Below are 20,732 nucleotides of genomic sequence, written 5' to 3'. Positions count from 1 at the left end.
AGTAAGGAAGTTCCCTCGCAGTCACTTTGTAGCCTTTTAACAGTAGGTAGCATTCATAGTGGTAAGGAGTAGGTTAAGGAAAGGAAAAAGGCTTCGAGTTTACTTCTGAGGCTTAATTTTTAGTGTGATTAAGATTTTATTTATTCATTTCAGAGGGGGTGGGGGTGGGGGGAAGCAGAGGGAGAGGAAGCAGGCTCCTCACTGAGCAGGGAATCTGAGCGATGCGGGGCTCAATCCCAGAACCCCGGGATCATGATCTGAGCTGAAAGCAGATGCTTAACCAACTGAGCCATAAAAACACACTACATGAAATCTGGTTAAAAGCACTTTATTGATTGATTACAATATCAATTCACAGCAACATTTCACAGAGCTACTGTACAAATAAAGGAATGAGTCACTGTGCAAGAAAGATCCAAGAATACTATTAAATCATGGTACAAGTCCATAGTTTGGCTTAAAGCTTTTATGAGCTTTAATCTACGTTCACCTTGCCCATAGTCCTACTACTGACATTCAAAGTCAATTGGCTACAAGTTTGTAGAAACCACTGTAGGTGAAGAGAAACATTTTAATCAGCTTTAAAAACCCACTTCTATGTGGATGGCTTTGGATAAGAATATGCGAATCCAAGTGTTCAGATGCTTTGAAAACAATAGAGCACCATTGTGTAAAAGACAAAAGGCTTAAAATATCTACCAAGTATCACTGAAGTTCAGTTAAAAAATAAATACTATATGATGTAAGATTTTGTCGGGAACACTTAACACCAGCTGAAACACATAACCAGGTTTTTCATGATGCTGCATTATAACTATTTTATAGGATCAGTAATTGGATTTAAGAAAAAAGACTTAGGAAATTTTATCAACATGCAAACAAATCTGCTAAATACAAGGTGTACCATCAATCTGTGACTAATAAACTTTTAAAAGATGCACTGCTAGCTTAGACATTCAACTACAAACCATTTTAATGAGTACCTATTGTAACCAATATTTTTAGATATACCACAGAATTTAAGGCAACTCAAAATGAGCAGGAGGAAAAACTAGTAAATATGAAACATAATACACCTAAACAATCTAATTTAAAATACCTATTTTTTTCATTGTGCTACTCTTTCTCACAAGAAAGATGGTCTAACCTTGCGGGTGTTTTAAAAAATTCTAACAGTTTAAAATTTTGCTTTCCACAATGGCAAAAGGGAAATTTGAAGCTGAACACAGTACTTGATTTAAAAGCAAAAATTTTTAAGCATGACTTATACCCTTAAGATTCTAGAGAGAATATTGTGAAAATGATAGGCCCATTTAGAAGAAGGCCCATTTAGAAGATTGTTTAATCAATTTCCATAAGTTTAAACATCAACAGATAAGCCACAAGTATTCACTTGCTTGTAATTTAAAATGTGAAACATTCAACAGTAACCAAAGCATAAATTTCCCTGAATGTTTTCACTTTTAAAAAGGTTAATAACAATTACTAAGTCTAAGACCTCAATACTGTTGGAGAAGGCCAGTTATAATATTGGCACGGTATATTTTAGCAATAAAAATTTCATTGTCACCTGGAGAAGGCAAGATAACTTTAAAATTGCTTAACACGTTCCAGAAGCACCTACATCCATATGTCTAGGATACCAGTTTACTATCATCATGCAGTATCAGTTCAGCTGAGTCTACATTAAAATAAGGAGAATGGCCTATTAGACTCTTAAAATTGAAATACTAAGCCCAAATTTTTGCCTCTGTGAAGATGAACTCAGTGTGGTGCATGGGACCATGGGATCCAAACTAGAAAAATCTGAGTGAGGGAGGGAGGGGCCTTGGATATTCAGTCTAAACCTCTAATACAGCTGCCAAAAATGAGGCCTGCCTGTCCATCAAGGTGGAGAGGTCTTTGCTATCAGCTTTTGGGACGATCTGCAGATCCACAGGGCAATCACTATCACTCTTTTTAGAAAAGAATACATTCTCTTAAATTATTCTTGCCAGATCTGAAAAAACCACTCTTTAGGAAGTGATTAATGAATCTATAAATAAACATGCTGAGGCATATTATGTTTAATGTTTCTTATAAGGTAAAAGAAAACACGCACCAGGTAAATGCAACAATCCTGATGCGAATTCTTTAAAACTGTACAGTAGTACTATATTACTCTTACTGGTTAAAAGTCTTACGCTCAACACTTAAGACTATCAGCTGAACTCAAACTGCAAGTAAATATATTTAGCAATTGGAACCTATATTACTAGAGAGCAAAGGTTTAGATAGTAAGTTAATGTGGTAATGAGGTCACCATTTGGTCATATGTATATAGCCACAACAGTGGTTGGGTCTTAGTTGCCTAGTACACATTTAACTATGGGAACTGCTTTTAAGCTTATCTACGAAGACTAACTCATTCTAACAACATGCTTAAGACCATGGATTTTCTTGTAGTCTGTGCCTCTCTGACAAAATTATCTTGTTATTAGAATAACTTTCAAAGAGGAAGAGATACTCTCATATATACATTATGTGGCTATTTTGCACATGGCAGAGTGCTTTCTTGAACAGGATTTTGGAATGAATTGCTGAACTACATGGCAAACCCTCACCTTCTTGGGAAATGAATACGTTCCTTTAAAATATTCTTGCCTTACCTCAAAGAGCTATTCTTTATGAAATGACAGTCCACAAACATTAACTGCAAAAAAAGTTCATAGAAATCTTGTATGTGTTTATAAATACACCTTCATGCCTGCCATCTACAATATATATATATATTTTTTGGTCCTATATCTTAATCTTTACCCATTTCCTTTTTATTATCAGCTATCTTAAAACTGATACAGACTTCATTATAGTTGATGCACTTACTAGCACATTCACAATATAAAAATGAAAATTCACAAGTGAAATTTGGGGAGTACTTAGATTAGGGTTACATGTGATCATAAGTTGAGACCTATCTCAATAGTAATGAACATGGTTCACTAAATTACAAAAATAATGCACTTCTATATATGAGAATAGTCCATGACTTCACCATCAAGCAAGACCAAATCTTCTATTGTCAATCATTTAGCTTTAGTTATAGGGGAAAAGTATCTTTGTTTAAATTGGGGAGGGGCATTCTAGTAATAGACACATTATATCATTGACAAACAGGAATTGCTTAGTACTTTCCTCTGACTCCTTTAAAGACTGCTCTTGGAATTTTTCTTTTGGCTGTAAAGTGGAATCACTTGGATCTAAGCATTCTTTTTTGCGAAATCACTTAGAAACCATTATTTTGTGCCAAGAGAAGAATTACAGAAGTACAGAAGAGCAAAAAGTCTGAATATTTCCTTTTTTAAATTTAAGTCACAGATAATATAAAATCTGAATTAATATAAACTATTTGAACATAAATTCATAAAGCGACCTCACTACACTAACTAATCAACTCTAGTGACTGGTTAGATATTAACGCTTCTTTTTCAACAACATAATGCCATCACGTATTTCCCATCTACATGTGTATCAACGGAGAACACTGGGGAGAATTCTTCAGATGCAAGGACAATCCAAACGTTAATCTGAAATAATGAGTGTGCCCTACAAACTCAGTTCTAGAATATGACATCACTAGGAAAGCCCAACTATTTAGAGGGCTACTCAAAGTGTCATTTGATCATAACCAGATTTTTTAAATGTCAAGAACCGTTTTTATGCAATTACTGCTGTCTAACTATTAATATAATGAGTTTATGTATGTCTAAAATTTCAGAATGAAATCTCGATCCCCTGGCCTTCAGATTATCTCCCCCTCCAAGGACTGAAAATGAGCACTTATTTAAATTCATAGGATGGCAAAGGATGCACCAGAAACTAATGATATTCAACAGGGACTGCCCTCAGAGGTACCTAGGCCTGTGAGCATTCTTAAACATTAAGCAACCAGGAGCTCTTTTAGATTAAAAAGAAAGGTCAGAAATCAAGGAGACCTTCTTCAAACATAAGTACACATACATATGGGATCACTTCCATCTATTACTGTGCCTACTTCCTCCATTACAAAACTCAAAAATGTGGTATTTCTTATGTATAAAGTTAAAAATGTAGGTCTTAAAAAATGCAAACACAATCAAACATGATAAACGGCTATAATGTGTACATTCTGTCCTACACAAAGAAAATAATTTGAGTACAAGCAAAAATTCATGAAGGTTAAATTAGCTCAACTCCTCAAGTTAATGCACTGGTCCTTTTGATCTCAGCAAGCACCCCTGCCTTTTTTTTTTCTTCCCCACTTGTTTTGTAGCTTACTGAAATATTTTTGTATATAATAATCTCAATAGAAAAATCTTCACCTGCAAATATAAGGTAGAATTTTCTTCTCACAGCGATAGGCTGCAGCACTGATTTCTCCAGATCGCAACGGAGAACAGAAAACCTGTACGCACTATTAATTCCAGATTCTAAGAAAACTGTCCCAAGAGCCTGTTGCTACTGCCATGCCATCATCTGTTACACCTAAACAGCTGACACGGTTATCATGACCAGCAAGAACACCTGAAAAACAGAAGTTCAGTAAAAAGTTAACAACAGGCAACCTTCAGAATTAAACAAGTATATGCATAAAAGATCTAGAAGCGTATTTAAAACCTGAACGGGGAGCCTGGGCGCCAGGGGTAGCTCGATATGTGAGCAAAATACAATTCTTGGCATTACATGAATTTCTGACACCTACATCGGCCTCATGCTTATCACTTTTGAAATATTTTATAGTCACGCTTGGTTATATCCAGGAAAAGAGATGTATACTTCATTCTACATCTCTAATTAAAGCTCATGATCCGACAGATGTTGCCACTGCTGTTTTCAAAACAAAATTCCACATGCAGTTCAGTGAAGCAGTCTTTCGCCACAAGAACAGTAAGGATGTTAAGAACGAAGTTGCCTGACATCACCACTTCCAAAAATACCAAATTAGTTTATGTACTTTGCTCTGTTAAACAGCTAACACTGCGATGTTTTGATTCTAACTTTGGTTATAACCAACTCATCTAGTTTTAGTTTTGTAAAAGTTAGATTCATTTGACATTCAGATCACCACACGGGATAAAATGAATATTCCCAAATAACTGCAAGGAAAATGAGAAATGTGAAGATCTATAAGAAAAATTGGAATATATCAAATTCAAGAATTTTTTTCTTTAATAAACTGTGTTTGAGTTTGCAGTATCTCCAGATAATGAAGCAAAATCATTTTCACTCAACTTCAGGAACATAATCTTGTCTCTTAATATTCTCTGGAGTACATCCGGCACAGCAATGTTTGGCAACAGGCAAATGTACAATTACAGGTTGAAATAACAAAAAATGAGCATTGTGACTAAATACTCCTAGTCACATTGGAAAGGAAAATGAATTAGCAACTCACAAGTCGCCATTCAATTGTACTGTGAACGTATCCAGTTGAGCCAACTTGAAAACAAGCAGTTGTACGCAAAGCAAAACTAACTCAAGCATATGCTAAATTATGGAAAACACACACATTCTAATTTAGTTATGGATACTAATTGATTCAATCCAGGCAAAACACCTAAGACCTCTTTAAATAAAAGTCCTAATTGTGTAAACACTGACTGACATTCTCAATAAAATCCACTCTACATGGGAAACAGAAGATAGGAAGGATGTGGCTGTGGTGGGAGGAAAGATGTTAAAGCTGAACCCTCAACAGAGAACACCAAGAAGTTAAAAAAAAATCAATGACTCATTCGAATTGTTTTAAAACTTCCAGACAGTGTCTGTTGAGGGTCCAGCTTTACCATCACTCTCCCACCGCTCCCCAGTGTGGATACTAATAAACCACGGTGGGAGTGCGCACACGCACCCAAATCAAGTAATAGCAAGAGAGGCATGTTACTTAAAGATCTGGAAGTAAATACTTAGGAGCTACCTTTGGGAACAGGAAACAGGGGCTGTGGCCAGAGGACTGCTGTTTTGGTAACAAGCCATGTAGCTGTGTGATTCCATACGCATAATAATGATTCTAAAAAATACTTAAAAATCACTCTGTGCAAGCTGTTATTCCTGACAGTCTCCGCGGTGACCTGCTATACTCACTAGTATTCTGGCAGCTACGGGGGAGAGCTCAGGGCTGAGGTTTGGAAAGGGGGGCTGTGTCCTGTCCCAGACAGGATCCGCTCCAGAAGGAAGAGGATTCACAGCCGTTACAGTGCTTCCTGTCAGGTTAGAAGAAACTCCACACTGAATTAAGACTCACTGTTCATCTTTAGAGCAAAACTTACCAAACAAGAAGATATTCTAGAACCAGATGTCACTGCCCTTTACAAGATGGGAACGTCACTATGGACCACGGACGAGAACTGCCAGGGTGCCCTTCCCCGCGGCTGCGAGGTGTCCGGGGAAGCTGCCCGTGTTTCCTGACAAAATCCAAAGCTACCGTGACCTCTTTACCAACCTGCACGATCTCCTTTTAGCGTGTCCCACACGTTACAGTTGAAGTCATCATAACCAGCTAACAGGAGGCGCCCGCTTTTTGAGAAAGCCACGGAAGTGATGCCACAGATGATGTTGTCGTGCGAGTACAGCAGTAACTCCTGGTCTGCGCGGAGGTCAAAGAGCCGGCAGGTGGCGTCATCAGAGCCCGTGGCAAAGGCATAGCCACTTGGGAAAAACTAAAAGCAAAGGAACACACATTTATTCCACACAAGTCTATAAAATCCATGTGAGGCAGTGTGATAAGACTCTGGGTGAGACAGATCCAGATTTGAACTCCAACCTGGCTTCTTCCCAGGTGAGAAACGTTGGGCCCTGAAAATTCTTCAACACTTCAGGCCTGAGTTTCAGAGTGTTGGTGAGGATGGAATGAATTAACATGCAAGGTCCATGGGTCAGCACAGAGCAAGTACTCACTAAAGACTGGCTCTCTTCCTCCATACGGCTTATTAAAAGATTTGAATCAAACATTACTGTTTACAGAATTTATATATGTGCTGTCTTAAACATTCCAAAATCCCATCATGAGAAATAAATAGGAAAGATTTTACAGAAGAGAACATAAATCATCCCAGTTAGGCTGGGTATAAAGTCAAGCTAGGAGTAAACTATGCATTATTAGTTTGTGAATCCCCTTTTCTCAGAACCTAGCACTACTCAACATTTTTTTTTTTTTTAAGTTTTTTTTCATGTATCTTTTGGTCATCTGTATTACTTTTGTGAACTGATTCTTCACGACCTTTGCTTATTTTCTACTATGCTGTTAGTACTTGATTTGTAGGAATAACAAATAGAAATTTTTTTTACAGATTTTAGTTTTTTATTTTTATTTATTTTTCTTAAAGATTTTTTTTTTTTTTTCATTTATTTGACAGAGAGAGAGAGACATTTCAGCAGTCAGAAATACAAACCCAAAATCTGGATGCTATTGTCAATAAATGGTCTTAAGAAATTGCTATCAGAATTCCTAGAGTCTGCAGATATATTTTTTAAAGATTTTATTTATTTATTTGACAGAGAGAGACACAGCAAGAGAGGGAACACAAGCAGGCGGAGTGGGAGAGGGAGAAGCAGGCTTCCCGCTGAGCAGGGAGCCCAATGTGGGGCTCAATCCCAGGACCCTGGGATCATGACCTGAGCCGAAGGCAGACACTTAACGACTGAGCCACCCAGGCACCCCTATAGTTTTCTTTTTTAAAACTATAAAGCAATATTTCATTTTTATGTAGTCAAATTTATCTTTCCATTTGAGATTTCTTCCATTGTTTTAATGAGTAAGGTCCTTTCTCAGGCTTATTAGCTGATGTTCAATTATATTTTTCTATTTTTTTTTTAAGATTTATTTGAGAGAGAGAGAGCACGAGTGCAAACATGAGTTGGGGGGAGGGGCTGAGGGAGAAGCAGACCCCCTCCTGAGCAGGGAGCCCGATGGGACTCAAGCCCCGGACTCCAGGATCATGACCTGAGCAGAAGGCAGACACTCAACCGACTGAGCCACCCAGGTGCCCCTCTTTTTCCTTTTTAAAGTAATTTCATTTTTCACATCTTAATTTTTATCTATCCAGGATTTATTTGATATACAGCATTCAGTATAAGGATCTAACTTAATTTTCTTAATAGTCAAGTAATTGTCCCAGCTGTTGATTAATCATTTTACTGATTTTCTTGTTACATCTTTAATTCACTGAACTAATATACACAAAAATGTTAGTTTTGTCTACCCTTTCTTGTACCTGTACCACACTTTGTAAAAATCCTAACTTGATAGTAAATTTTTCTATCTGGCATGGCAAAATACTCATGGTACTCTGATTCAAATCAGTCTGTTTTCTCCTCCCCCCCCACTTCAATTTCACAGACATTTGATCAAGTTTCTTTTCTCCATATCCTTCTGACTCATCTCAAAAAAAAAAAAAAATCCACTTGGGTTTTTTTGAGGGAGAGGCAGAGAATCCCGGCAGACTCTCCCTGGACGTAGGGCTCAATCTCATGACCCTGAGATCATAACCTGAGCCGAAACCAAGAGTTGGACACTTAACGGACTGCACCACCCAGCCACCCCCCCTCCATGTGGGTTTTATTTAAAATTTGTATTAAGCCTAAAAATTAGTTTGAGGGATAGATGATTAGCTTATAATATGCAGTCTTCTCATTCAGGAAGATGGTATTTTTTTAAAAGATTTTATTTTTTTAATTTAGAGAAAGCGAGTGCAAGAGTTGGTGGGGGGAGGGAGGGAATCTTAAGCAGGCTCCGAGGTGGGGTTCCATCTCATGACCCAAGCTGAAATCAAGAGCTGACGCTTACCTGACTAAGCCACCCAGGCACCCCGGGATTATTTTTAAGTCATCTCTATGCCCAACAAAGGGCTTGAACTCACAACCCCGAGATCAAGAGTCACATGCTCTACTGACTGAGCCAGCCAGGTGCCCCAGGAATATTGATTTAAAAAAAAAAAAATGTTTCCACAAAATTTTATTATAAAGATTCTACACATTTCTTGCTAATGTATGCCTCTTCCTAATTTCTGTTGCTATTCCCAATAGGATTTTCTTCCTTTCTGTTTTCCACCTGGTTATTATTGGGGTTTGTATATAAGACAGTTATTGATTTTATTGATTTTAAAAGTTTCTGTCGCCCAGAAAATACACTGAACTCTTTGTGATATCTAGATAGCCAGACTCTATCACCTGCAAATAATGATATTTTTTCTACTTTCTAATTCAGCTTTTCTTTCAGTTTCGGGTCCAACTATACCAGCTGGAAGTTTCCGAACAATTGAAACGATGGTGATGGTATTATTGTCTTGTTACTTAATACAATGAGAATGCCTCCAGGGTTTTCACTGCTAAGAAGCTCCCCCACACTCAGGATGATGGTGGAGGAAGGCAGTGCTAACAGGGTAACAGGTTCTCAGAAATGCAAGTACTTCTTATTTTAATGATTTTTAGGATGGTTCAAGCCTGGTCCCAGTGGAGATGGTTTTTCCACATCAAAAACAAGGAACTGCTTTTCCTTTTCAAATTCCCAAAAGGCTAAGGAACCTCTAGCCACCATTTCCTCTATCTACCAAGGATCCAATCATTAGTCCTCCCAGGCCACAGTGAAGTTTAGAAAGAAGGCCCTCAAGCAAGTGAAAGGTTCACCAGACCCTTACCGCTACCTAGAGGCTATGATTTTGACCACTTTCTTCCACTGTAACAGCCAGCAAGATACTCTACATTGTTCCTTTGCAGAAGTCCAACAGTACCATTTACATACATTTATCAGCATGTATGGGTTAAACCTGTTCTCTACCATGGACCGAAACAGAAGCTATACTCAGTAAAGGCCACCGAGCGCAGAACACCCAATCACAACGCTCAGCGTATGGGGCACGGCTTGCCAACAGTCTACGTTTAAGATACAGGATGACCAGACGTCCCGTTCTGTACAGGACAGTCCCCATTGATGCCTTTCTCCTGCGCAAAATTGGTAACAGCATTCTGTCACACTCAAAATTACACATTTCCTAGTTTGGATGATATATGATCACCTTACCAATACGATGAACTAGTTTAATTTCCTGGGCGCTTAGGACGGCCCTAAGAGCTAGAGGGAATACTTGAATATAAAGTCTGCCAGATGCATTTAAAGAAAAGTGTGATGTTGGCTGTTCATTTAAGTTGGGTTTCTTTGGGTTTTTTGTTTGTTTTTAATGACAGAGAAGCTTTCTAGTACTGAGTTTTTTGTTTTTTAAAAATGGGTGTTTGTTTTCTATCAGATACCTTTTGGCATCCAAAATACTGACAAAATGACTTGGTAAATTTTATTAATAGATTTCCTAATATTAAGTCATTCTTTCATTCTTAGAATTAATTTTTACTTGATAATTTATTTTTACCTTGACACCTTGTTGGATTTGATTTGCTATAATTTTTCCTAAGATGCTTTTATCTAGTTTTAAGGGAGACCCTTTTCTTGTGTTTTGATGTAAGGGTTATGCTAGTTTGACACAATGAACTGGGAAACTTTCAGTCTTTTTCTGTGTTCAAAAACAGTTTTAATAGTACTGAAACTCTGTTCCTTCAAAGTATGGATTATTTGCCAATAAACTACATGGGTCTGAACATTTTCATAAAAAGTAGTTTTAAACTATCTATCTAGTCAACAAACTGAGGGTTCTAGAGGGGAGGGGGGTGGGAGGATGGGTTAGCATGGTGATGGCTATTAAAGAGGGCACGTTCTGCATGGAGCACTGGGTGTTATATGCAAATAATGAATCATGGAACACTACATCAAAAACTAATGATATATTGTATGGTGACATAACATAATAAAAAAAATCGTAATAAACGATCTAGTCAAGTTTTCATTTATTGAGTCAGTTTTGGAAAAATGACTTAGAATTACCATGTTATGTATTTTATGATTTTTAAAATCTTTAAAAAATAATAAAATCTTTTATATGTAATATAACCTTTACTATTCTTAATTTTATGTATCTGCAATATTTATCCTTTTCTTTTTTTAAAGACTTTATTTATTTATTTGACAGACAGACAGCAAGAGAGGAAACACAAGCAGGGGGAGTGGGAGAGGGAGAAGCAGGCTTCCCGTGGAGCAGGGAGCCCGACGTGGGGCTCGATCCCAGGACCCTGGGATTATGACCTGAGCCGAAGGCAGACGCTCAACGACTGAGCCACCCAAGCACCACTTTATCCTTCTTAAGTTTACCAGAGATTTAGGGAGTCAAATCTTAGAGTATTTGAATTTTTTAATTTTCTAATAATTTTCTAGAAATAATTTTTTTTTTTTAAGATTTTATTTATTTATTTGACAGAGAGAGACACAGAGAGAGAGGGAACACAAGCAGGGGGAGTGGGAGAGGGAGAAGCAGGCTTCCCGCGGAGCAGGGAGCCCGACGCGGGGCCAATCCCAGGACCCTGGGACCATGACCTGAGCCGAAGGCAGACGCTTAACGACTGAGCCACCCAGGCGCCCCTAGAAATTACAAAATTTTCTAAATATTTGTTCATTCAACATATATGCACTAAGCACCTACTGTATCATGCACAGTTCTAAATGCTGGTCTGGTGGTAAATGGAAGTCAACAAAACTGAAAAATCTTTGTCTCCATGGAGCTTATATTCTTGTGAAGCAGACCATAAACATGAAAAGCAAATAAAAAATAAGCATGTTAGATCATGGTAAATACTAAGAAGGGGAAAAAAAAAAAAAAAAAAAGGCCAGGACAAGAGCAAGGGCGCATGGGCAAAACCTTAGAGTGTCCAGGGAAGACACTACTGAGAAGTAGGATTTACTGAAGAATCCCCCCCCTCCAACCCTGCAGGAGGTGAAGTGATGGGATTCTGTTAGGAAGATCAGAGACATGGGGGTGGGGGGCAGTAAGGGTGACAGTCCTGGGGGGGGGGGGAGAGGTGGCGGTGGCAAGGAGCCCAGTGTGACTGAGGCAGAGGGACGACTGGGCAGTTCAGAGAGAGAGGGAAGCAGTGTAGGTCATGGGTGACCACAGGTCCACAGTCCCTAAGAGGCTGATATGAACCCCTCAGGATGGTTGTTTTTCAGAACTTATTAGAAGAGGAATATGCTGTGTATTAAGAACAACTCCACTGGGCCCGAAGTAGCATGCTGTAATGAACACAACAGTGTGTCCAGGGACAGATACAGTCATCCTAAGTGGGGTAAGTAAAGACTATAAACCGCTCCTTGTTGCTCTGGTCAGGTTCTGCCACACGGTAAGTCTGCACTAAACTGGGGACAAAACGTTTTTCACAACTCGGGACATCAGACTTGCTGCTCAAGGCTGGACGGACCACAGCGAAGGGGCAGAGGGTAGATGGTGGAGGACCTGCTGGTTCAGGTAGAGGTTCTCACTTCAATCTGCATTTTTTCCTTTTCTCCTTAACCAGCTCCTTTCTCTCCCTCTCCTAGTGTGAACTGTTTTTTCGAAGTCCTGAGCTATTCACTTCAGATTATTTCTTTAGTGGCCTACTATGCGACTGGTTCTTATGTTTAAGAACATATGTCCAGTGCAGGGTGCAAGGTTTATTCAGTCAACATTATTAAACTACATTATTTAAATCCTTCATCTTGGGGCGCCTGGGTGGCTCAGTCGTTAAGCGTCTGCCTTCGGCTCAGGTCATGGTCCCAGGGTCCTGGGATCGAGCCCCACATCGGGCTCCCTGCTCCACGGGAAGCCTGCTTCTCTCTCTCCCACTCCCCCTGATTGTGTTCCCTCTCTCGCTGTGTCTCTATCAAATAAATAAATAAAATCTTTATAAATAATAAATAAATAAATAAATAAATAAATAAATAAATAAATCCTTCATCTTTTTTCTTGCCTACCTAGGGTATCAGGATCCCAAGGTTGTATATGAAAGTCTCCTACATAATGGTGTTTTGGATTCATTTCTCCTTGCATTTCTAATGGCTTTGGCTTTCTGCGCATTTCAATGTGACAGCTTCACCACGGACCATTTCTTGTTAACATAAAACTTCTCGTCTTATAGTTTGTATTTCAATTTTACTTTGTATAATAGAAATATAGTAATATTACTACAGATTTCTTTTAGTTTATCATTTGCCCACTCATTTTTACCGTTAGCTTTCCTGGGCCATTTTGTTTTAGATGTAGCTCTTATAAACAACATATAGTTTGACTTAACAATGTATCTTTTAATAGTGGCAACCATTTACATGTATTGCCTTGAGTTATTATATGTGATCTTAATTTCTTATCCTAGGTTATATTTACTGGTATATTTCTCCCCTGTCATAAAATAAGGCCTCTGATACTTAAAATTCCTGGGTCACAGTATTTCTCCCTCAACACTCAGCAGATATTGTTCAGAAGCCTTCCAGCCCTGTCTATTATGGGAAAGTGTGAGGCTAGCCTGACTTTTTTTCATCTTTTGTATCAAGGTAATCTACCTTTTCATTTTGAGTATTTCTAGAATTTTTTTGTCCTTATGTTTTGATATCTTAATTTCAAAAGGATAGGTCTATGTTGGTCTTTTTAAATTACTTTCGTATACTGGGCAAGCCCCTTTAAATTCTTAATTTTTCACAAAAATGAGCTGAAGAATTATACTTCTGCTTTCAGCCCAAATGGAGTTAACAGTGATTACATTTACCCCCATGCTGAAAAAAATAAAATAAATAAAATTGACAAAGTATATGAAACCTGGTTCTAAAGACACTGGCTATCAGTCAACAAAGGAGAGTGGTCCCTGAGAGACAGGACACACATGAGGTAAGCCCCATAACTGCACCAACTTCCTGCCTGGAGAAAGTTTACAGGTCATGGTGCTGGGAAGGGGATCCCAAATGGAGCCCACTGATGTCCCAGAGTTGAGGAGACAGCTGGGAATCCAGGGAGTCCAAGGCAGCTAGAGTTCACAGGCCAGAAACTGGAGAGGACAACCCTCTCTTCTCCTGACAGAAAGTCAGGAGATGGTAAGGGGCCCCTCAAGTATTCAGCTGAGTGCTGACCACAGGTATGTGAGGAAACTACTCAAGCAGAGGAGATACCCATAAAGATAACAGGAAACAAGCCAATGCTCACCCAGGCCCAGGAATAATGTCTGTCCCTCCTAGAAAGGGGGGAAACCTCACAATTCACTGGGAAGAGAGATCATAAGGTTTTCCCCTCACTGGTGGGACAAACTTAAGCATACACAAAGTGGTGCTCTGGTCCACCTAACAAAACTGAAATGTAAGACCCGAAAGGATCAAATTATTTCCAAATAACTATTCCCTAGGACAAAGCTAAATAGTATTTATATAAATACAAAATTATCCAACACCCAACAAGGTAAAATTTACAATGTCTGGCATCACATCTAATGAAAATCAGACATGCAAAAGCGAGAAAATATGACCCATAATTAGGAGGGGAAAAAAAAATCATTCTGCTGACACAAACCCCAAAAATATCAGATGACAGAATTAACAGACAAGGACAAAAAGCAATGTCTGAGATTAAAAAGGACACTGTATGGGTTTAATGGCAGATGAGACACTGCAGAAGTGTACTGAGCTGGAAGACACAGCAACAGCCAACTATCCAGAGTGAAATACAGCGAGGAACAAGACTGAAAAATAAAATGAACACAGTATGAGTGAACTGTGGGAACACTTCAGGTGTCTTAATATATGTGTATCTGGAGACCCCAGAGGAGAAGAGACAGAAATATATTTTAATGATAATGGCTGAAAAGTTTCCAAATTTGATGAATAATCCACAGATCCAGACACGAGAAATATGAAGAAAATTATACAAAGACACATCATAATCAAGTTGTTTAAAAACAAAGAGAAAGGGCACCTGGGTGGCTCAGTCGGTTCAGCCATTAACTCTTGGTTTCAGCTCAGGTCATGGTCTTGGGATTCTGGGATCAAGGCCTGCATCGGGCTCCGTGCCCAGTGCAGAGTCTCCCTGAGATTCTCTCTCCCCCTCTCCCTCTGCCCCTTTACCATGCCTCAGCTCAACTTGTTCTCTCTCTGAAATAAATGGATAAAATCTTTAAGAAAAAAAAAAAAATATTAAAAGTATCCAGAGGAAAACAAAGGACACACTGTGTAGAGACCAAATATAAGCATGATAGTACATCTCACATCAGTACCAACATAAACCAGAAGACAGTGGAATAACATCTTTAGAGTATCAACAGAAGGGGAAAAAAAAAAAACCAGTGAAAATATTTTTCAAAAATGAAAGCAAAATAAAAAATATTTTAGATATACAAAAGCTGACCGACTTTAACAGATTTACACTATAAGAAACATTAAAGGAAGCCTTTCAAGAAGAAAAATAGATGAAAATCTGAACCCATAAACAAAAGAATGAGGAGCACAGAAAATGGTAACTATGTTAATAAACGTAAAGACTTTATTTGTTAAATCTTCCTAAAGGAGCATCAGCTCTTGAAAGCAACAATAATATCAATGTACTGTAGGGTTTAAAAGTAAAATGTATGACAACAATTGCACAAAGGCTGGGAGGGGAGAAGTGGGAGAATCCAGGTAAAAGGTGCTTATCTATGTGTAAAAGTGGTATAAGAGCACTTAAAGGTAGACTGCCATAAACTAGAAATGTATACCACAGATTTTCTCGGCAACCACAACCACAACCACAAAAACCAACAAAAATATTGCTAAAAAGCCAAGAAAGGAAATTTAGAAATTCAAAAATTTTTTAAAACCTCAAAAGAAGGCAGAAAAAGAACAAAGAATAGACAGGACAAAAGGCAAAGAGCAAGATGGTGGATTTAAACCTAATCATGTCAATACAATAATCACATAAAATGTAAATGGTCTAAATAGTAACAGGCAGAAATAGGACTTTTTTTTTTTTTTTTTTTTTTTTTTAAAGATTTGAGCGCATGAGCAAGCATGAGCAGGGGAGGGGAAGGGGCAGAGGGAGAGGGAGAAGCAGACTCACTGCTGAGTAGGGAGCCCGATGCAGGACTCGATCCCAGGACCCTGGGATCATGACCTGAGCCAAAGGCAGACGCTTAACTGACTGAGCCACCCAGGCGCCCCAAAATAGGACTCTTTAGACCCAACTACTGCCCTATAAGAAAATCACTCTGAATATAAAATACAAATAGCAAGTAAAAGCAAGGAAAAAGATACGCCCATGCTAAGACTAATCAAAAGAAAGCTGGGGTAGTTCTATTAATATCAGACGAAAATTTCAGAGTAAATAATATTACCAGGGATAAAGAGGGACATTTCATAATGATAAAGAAATCAACTGACCAGGAGAACACAATAATCCTAAAGGTTTATGCTTTGAAATACTCACTGAAGCAAAAACTAATAAACTGCAAGGAAAAATGGACAAATACAGGATTAGAGATTTCAATAGCCCTCTCTCAATAATAAATAGAAAGAACTGACAAGTATCAGTAAGGATACAGAAGACCTGAATAATACTATTAACCAACTTGAGATAATTGTTATCTGTGGAACTCTCCATCCAGTAACAGAACAGAGATTCTTTTCAAGTGCAGAACAATGACCAGGCCAGACTGTATTCTGGACCATAAAACAAGTCTCAAGAAGTTTAGAATCCTATAAATCATGCAAAGTGTATTCTTGGACCATAATGCAATTAAAAACTAACAAAAATAAAGATATCTAGAAAATCTCCATATATTTGAAAACTATGTAACATACTTCTAAAAAACTCATGCGTCAAAGAGATCAAAATTATAAAGAATTTTTAACTAAATGAAAATGAAAACACAGCACATCCAAATCTGTGGAATGCACCAAAAGCAATGTTTAGAAATTTACCACTTTAAGCTTCAGTATTAAGAAAGAAAAAAAAGTTTCAAATCAATGGTATCAACTTCTACATTACACACCTAGAAAAAGAAAATGAAACCCAACTACACAGCAAAGAAATAATCAGAAAAATCAATTAATAAAGCAGAAAAATAGAGCACACTGTTCAAACCAAAAGATGGTTCTTTGAGAAGATAAAGAAAACAGATAAACCTCTACCAAACGTATTCATTTGCTAGGGCGGCCATGTAACAAAGCACCACAAACTGGGTGGCTTAAACAGCAGAAATTTAAGGTCTCACAGTCCGTGTCTAAGGGCTGTGGATGGCAGTCTTTTCCCTGTGAGTCTTCACACTGTTTACCTTCTTTGCCTGTTGGTCTGGAGCTTTCCCAGATCCTTTTCTAAGGATACCCCTTATCTTGGATTAAATGACCTTCAATCTGGTATGACTCAGCTAATCACATCTGCAACAACCCTATTTTCAAATAAGGTCACATCCTGAGGTAGTGGGGGTTAGGACTCAATGGATAAATGGATAACCTCAACAAGCCTATATCCAAGTAAGACATTAAATTTGTAGTTAAATCTCTTCTCACAAAGAAAATTCTCCTAGAGAGCTTTCACAGGGAAATTAAACCAAACATTTAAGGAAGAAATAAGACCAATTCTACACAATCTGTCCCAGACAACTGAAGTGGAGGGAATGGTCCCCAACTCTGCCTACAAGGCCAGCATCAGTCTCATACCAAACCAGAAAAAACATTTGAAGGAAAAATAGAACTTTTATGAATATGGCTGTAAAACTTTATAAAAACTTTTATAAATCAAATGCATTAATATATTAAAAAGTTATGCATGATGACCAAGAGTGGTTTGTCCCAGAATTACAGGGTTGGGTTAATATTTGGGGGGTGGGGGTGAATCAACGTGAATTCACCATTTAACAGACTAAAAAAACAAAAACCACATGATCATCTCAACAGATGAAGAGAAAGCATTTAATAAACTCCATTCATCCCTGACAAAATCTAAGCAAATTAGGAAAAGAGAATACCATCAACCTGATAGAGGTGATAGGATGAGAGATGGAGAAGACTAGGTTTACCTGCTCTAAAATTCTCTTTTTCTAACCAGGCTGGCCTACTAATAGGGGGTGGGGGTAACAAAGCATTTACTTTCTCAGATGTTCAACAAAATTATAAAAAATGGCTTTCAATATGTGAATAAATAGAAAGCAGTTTTTTCCCCAAATACATCTTCTTACAAAATTAGGAGTGTCTTATACACATAAGCATTTGTATTCATAGTAGTTCTGGAAATCCTAGTCATTTCTACACAGTTTAGCATTTGACCTACATAGGACAATAATAACCACAAATGACTACTTCATTTTCATATACACGAATACTTACCTGGCTTAATCTATTTGTGGTTACCTCTTTGGAGTTTTTGTTGTTAAAATCACGTTAAAGATGTCAACAGTTTATAGGCACAGTGCATTTCTTTAGAAATGCTATTTACTTACACTGACAGCATTAATGTCTGACACATGTCCAGTGAAAGACTGTCTGCACATTCCATCTCGAATATCCCACAATTTTGAAGAGGCATCACAAGCACCAGAAACAAAAGTCCTCATGTCAGGACTCAGAGAAAGACTCATCACATCTCCAGAATGCCCAGTGAATGTGGTGGTCTGCTGGGCAGTTTCGATGTCCCATAAAGCACTATAATTAAACATAAATTAAAATAATGACTATTAGATCTTTCCTAATGTTAGTTCCTGCTACCACCCTCAACCCCCAAATCACTGTTCTTGTGGGCCACACTTACCAAGTTGTGTCTCCTGAACTTGTAACAATTTGGCTGTCATCTAAAAATCGACAGCAGGACAAGTAGCCTACGGCACAGAGAGCAACACATTTCAGGTTATCACTGACAGGGTGACTCAATTACCATGTGAAATAGTAACACATTTTTTTAAAACCCAATACGTGGGCAACAAATGTTTGTTAGTATAATCTATAGTTCTACTTTTAGTTACCTCAAGTTCCATGCTGTCTGCAACTCAATTTTATCAACAAACTCTCAGGTATTTACTATGTTGATGGGGCGCCCTGTTAGACACTCTGAAAATGACAAACTTAGGACACAGTCCCTTCTGCCTACTATGATTACCAAAGACAGAGAGATTCCTTTACACAAATCTCTATCATCTATGGAAGACTAGGTTAGGTACACTGGGAAATCCTTTAATAATACTGTGAGAAATTACGACAACCTCAGTGAAGGCTTCATGGAAAAGGGTCACCTGAATGAGAATTCACCAGTGTTTCCAAATATGGAAATGGCAAGAAAATGCTATTAGAGATTTTTGTAAAAAGCATCATCAAATAGTACTACCAAGAATTCGGAGATTTAAAAGTATTCTTGGAGAGGCAGAAGCCTGATGAGTGGCCATAAATTCCTTATTAATACTGCAAACCAAATGCTACAGTACGGTGTACACTCTATGGTGTGCATACTGGCAAATCAAGCAATGCACTACCACATTCGTGAAGTATTTTCCACTGTGTATCTAATACACACTTTTAATTACATAACTAAGTACAGATGCCAAAATCCCATAACTGTTATATGGTTGTAGAGAAAACAGAAAATTCTATTTGCTCCCCCCCCCTTTTTTTTAAAGTAGGCTCCATGCCCAGCATGGAGCCCAACACAGGGCTTGAACTCACATCCCTGAGATCATGACCTGAGCCGAAATCAAGAGTCACTTAACTGACTGACCACCCAAGTGCCCCTGTATTTGCTTTTTCTTTTCTTTTATTGTTTGAATATTTTACAATCAATCTGTCATTTTTATAAAATTGACTATTTTTGAAAGAGAAATAAAGTTACAGTCATTATTTGTAGAACTATAAAGTTGGTCCGTTGCCGATTCATATTCCTTTCTCCTCTCACTTGATTAACACTCAATCTTCAGCAGCTGACCATGATTTGTCACTCGTTCTCGTTGATCGGCTCCCTTAGGAGTCCTCATACTTGGTAAGAAAGGACAATATTTAGTGGAGCTCACCTGTGTGACCTGGTAACTCTCGGCTCACTCTCACGTTTCCCTCTCTGGTTTTTAAGTTATATATAGAGCAGATGTTGTCCAGCCCTCCACACGCGACATAATTACCGGAGGGAGCGTAGGCACAGGTCATCACCCAGGAAGACCTCAAAGGAATAGCATGCATCTGTACAACAAATATAACACAAACACTATTACTAAGATTACAAAAACAGTCCATTTTTGAAAACGATTTACAGTGAAGCAAATATTACTAAAAATTAAATGCATCTAACTAAAAATAAGCCAAATTAAAAACGCAATGGTTTAAGAGAACAATGAAAAATAAAATACTAATACAGAAAAAGTAATAGGCATGTTAGCATTTATCACCAATTCATTCGGATTTAAGTGTTCTTTTTCAGAAATTATTTTAAGAGGACGCAGAATGTTTCAATGCTAATATACCCATTCAAAATATTAAGTGCAAAATGTTAAAGAATTGAATAAAATTCTTTGTTTTTGCAATAACAGTCAAAAGAGGAATTTCCTCCAATATAACACTGAACAATGCAATTATCAGAGCCAATTAAAATGGTTCTTCCATAAAAAATAAAAAAATAAAATGGTTCTCCCATGAAGAGATAGCTCCGTGGGGGCGCCTGGGTGTCTCAGTTGGTTAAGCGTCTGCCTTCGGCTCAGGTCATGATCCTGGAGTCCCGGGATCGAGTCCCGCATCGGGCTCCCTGCTCCAGCAGGGAGTCTGCTTCTCCCTCTCCCGCTCCCCCCTCTTGTGCTCTTTCTCTCTCTCACTCTCTCTCTCAAATAAATAAATAAAATCTTTAAAAAAAAAAAAAAAATCTCAACCAGGCTGAAGTTATTAT

General features: G+C 38.1%; 1 protein-coding gene across 3 annotated transcripts in view; it reads right to left on the bottom strand.

Moving 5' to 3' along the window:
• Positions 1–312: 312 nt before the first annotated feature.
• The window catches only part of GNB4 (G protein subunit beta 4), a 57,129-nt gene continuing 36,709 nt past the window's right edge, over positions 313–20,732 (bottom strand). For all 3 annotated transcript variants that reach the window (XM_078068902.1, XM_036115913.2, XM_078068910.1), the window contains 5 exons: positions 19,873–20,035; positions 18,627–18,693; positions 18,319–18,520; positions 6,461–6,677; positions 313–4,542 (listed from right to left, as the gene is read on the bottom strand). In XM_078068902.1, coding sequence (XP_077925028.1) covers positions 4,436–4,542; positions 6,461–6,677; positions 18,319–18,520; positions 18,627–18,693; positions 19,873–20,035 — 756 coding nt within the window. In that variant the 3' untranslated portion in view covers positions 313–4,435. The remainder of the gene's footprint in view (positions 4,543–6,460; positions 6,678–18,318; positions 18,521–18,626; positions 18,694–19,872; positions 20,036–20,732) is intronic.

Source organism: Halichoerus grypus, chromosome 1, assembly GCF_964656455.1.
Source record: "Halichoerus grypus chromosome 1, mHalGry1.hap1.1, whole genome shotgun sequence".
Lineage (NCBI taxonomy): Eukaryota > Metazoa > Chordata > Mammalia > Carnivora > Phocidae > Halichoerus > Halichoerus grypus.
Note: the sequence above shows the minus strand (reverse complement) of the source record. Positions and strands in the feature narration are given on the sequence as shown.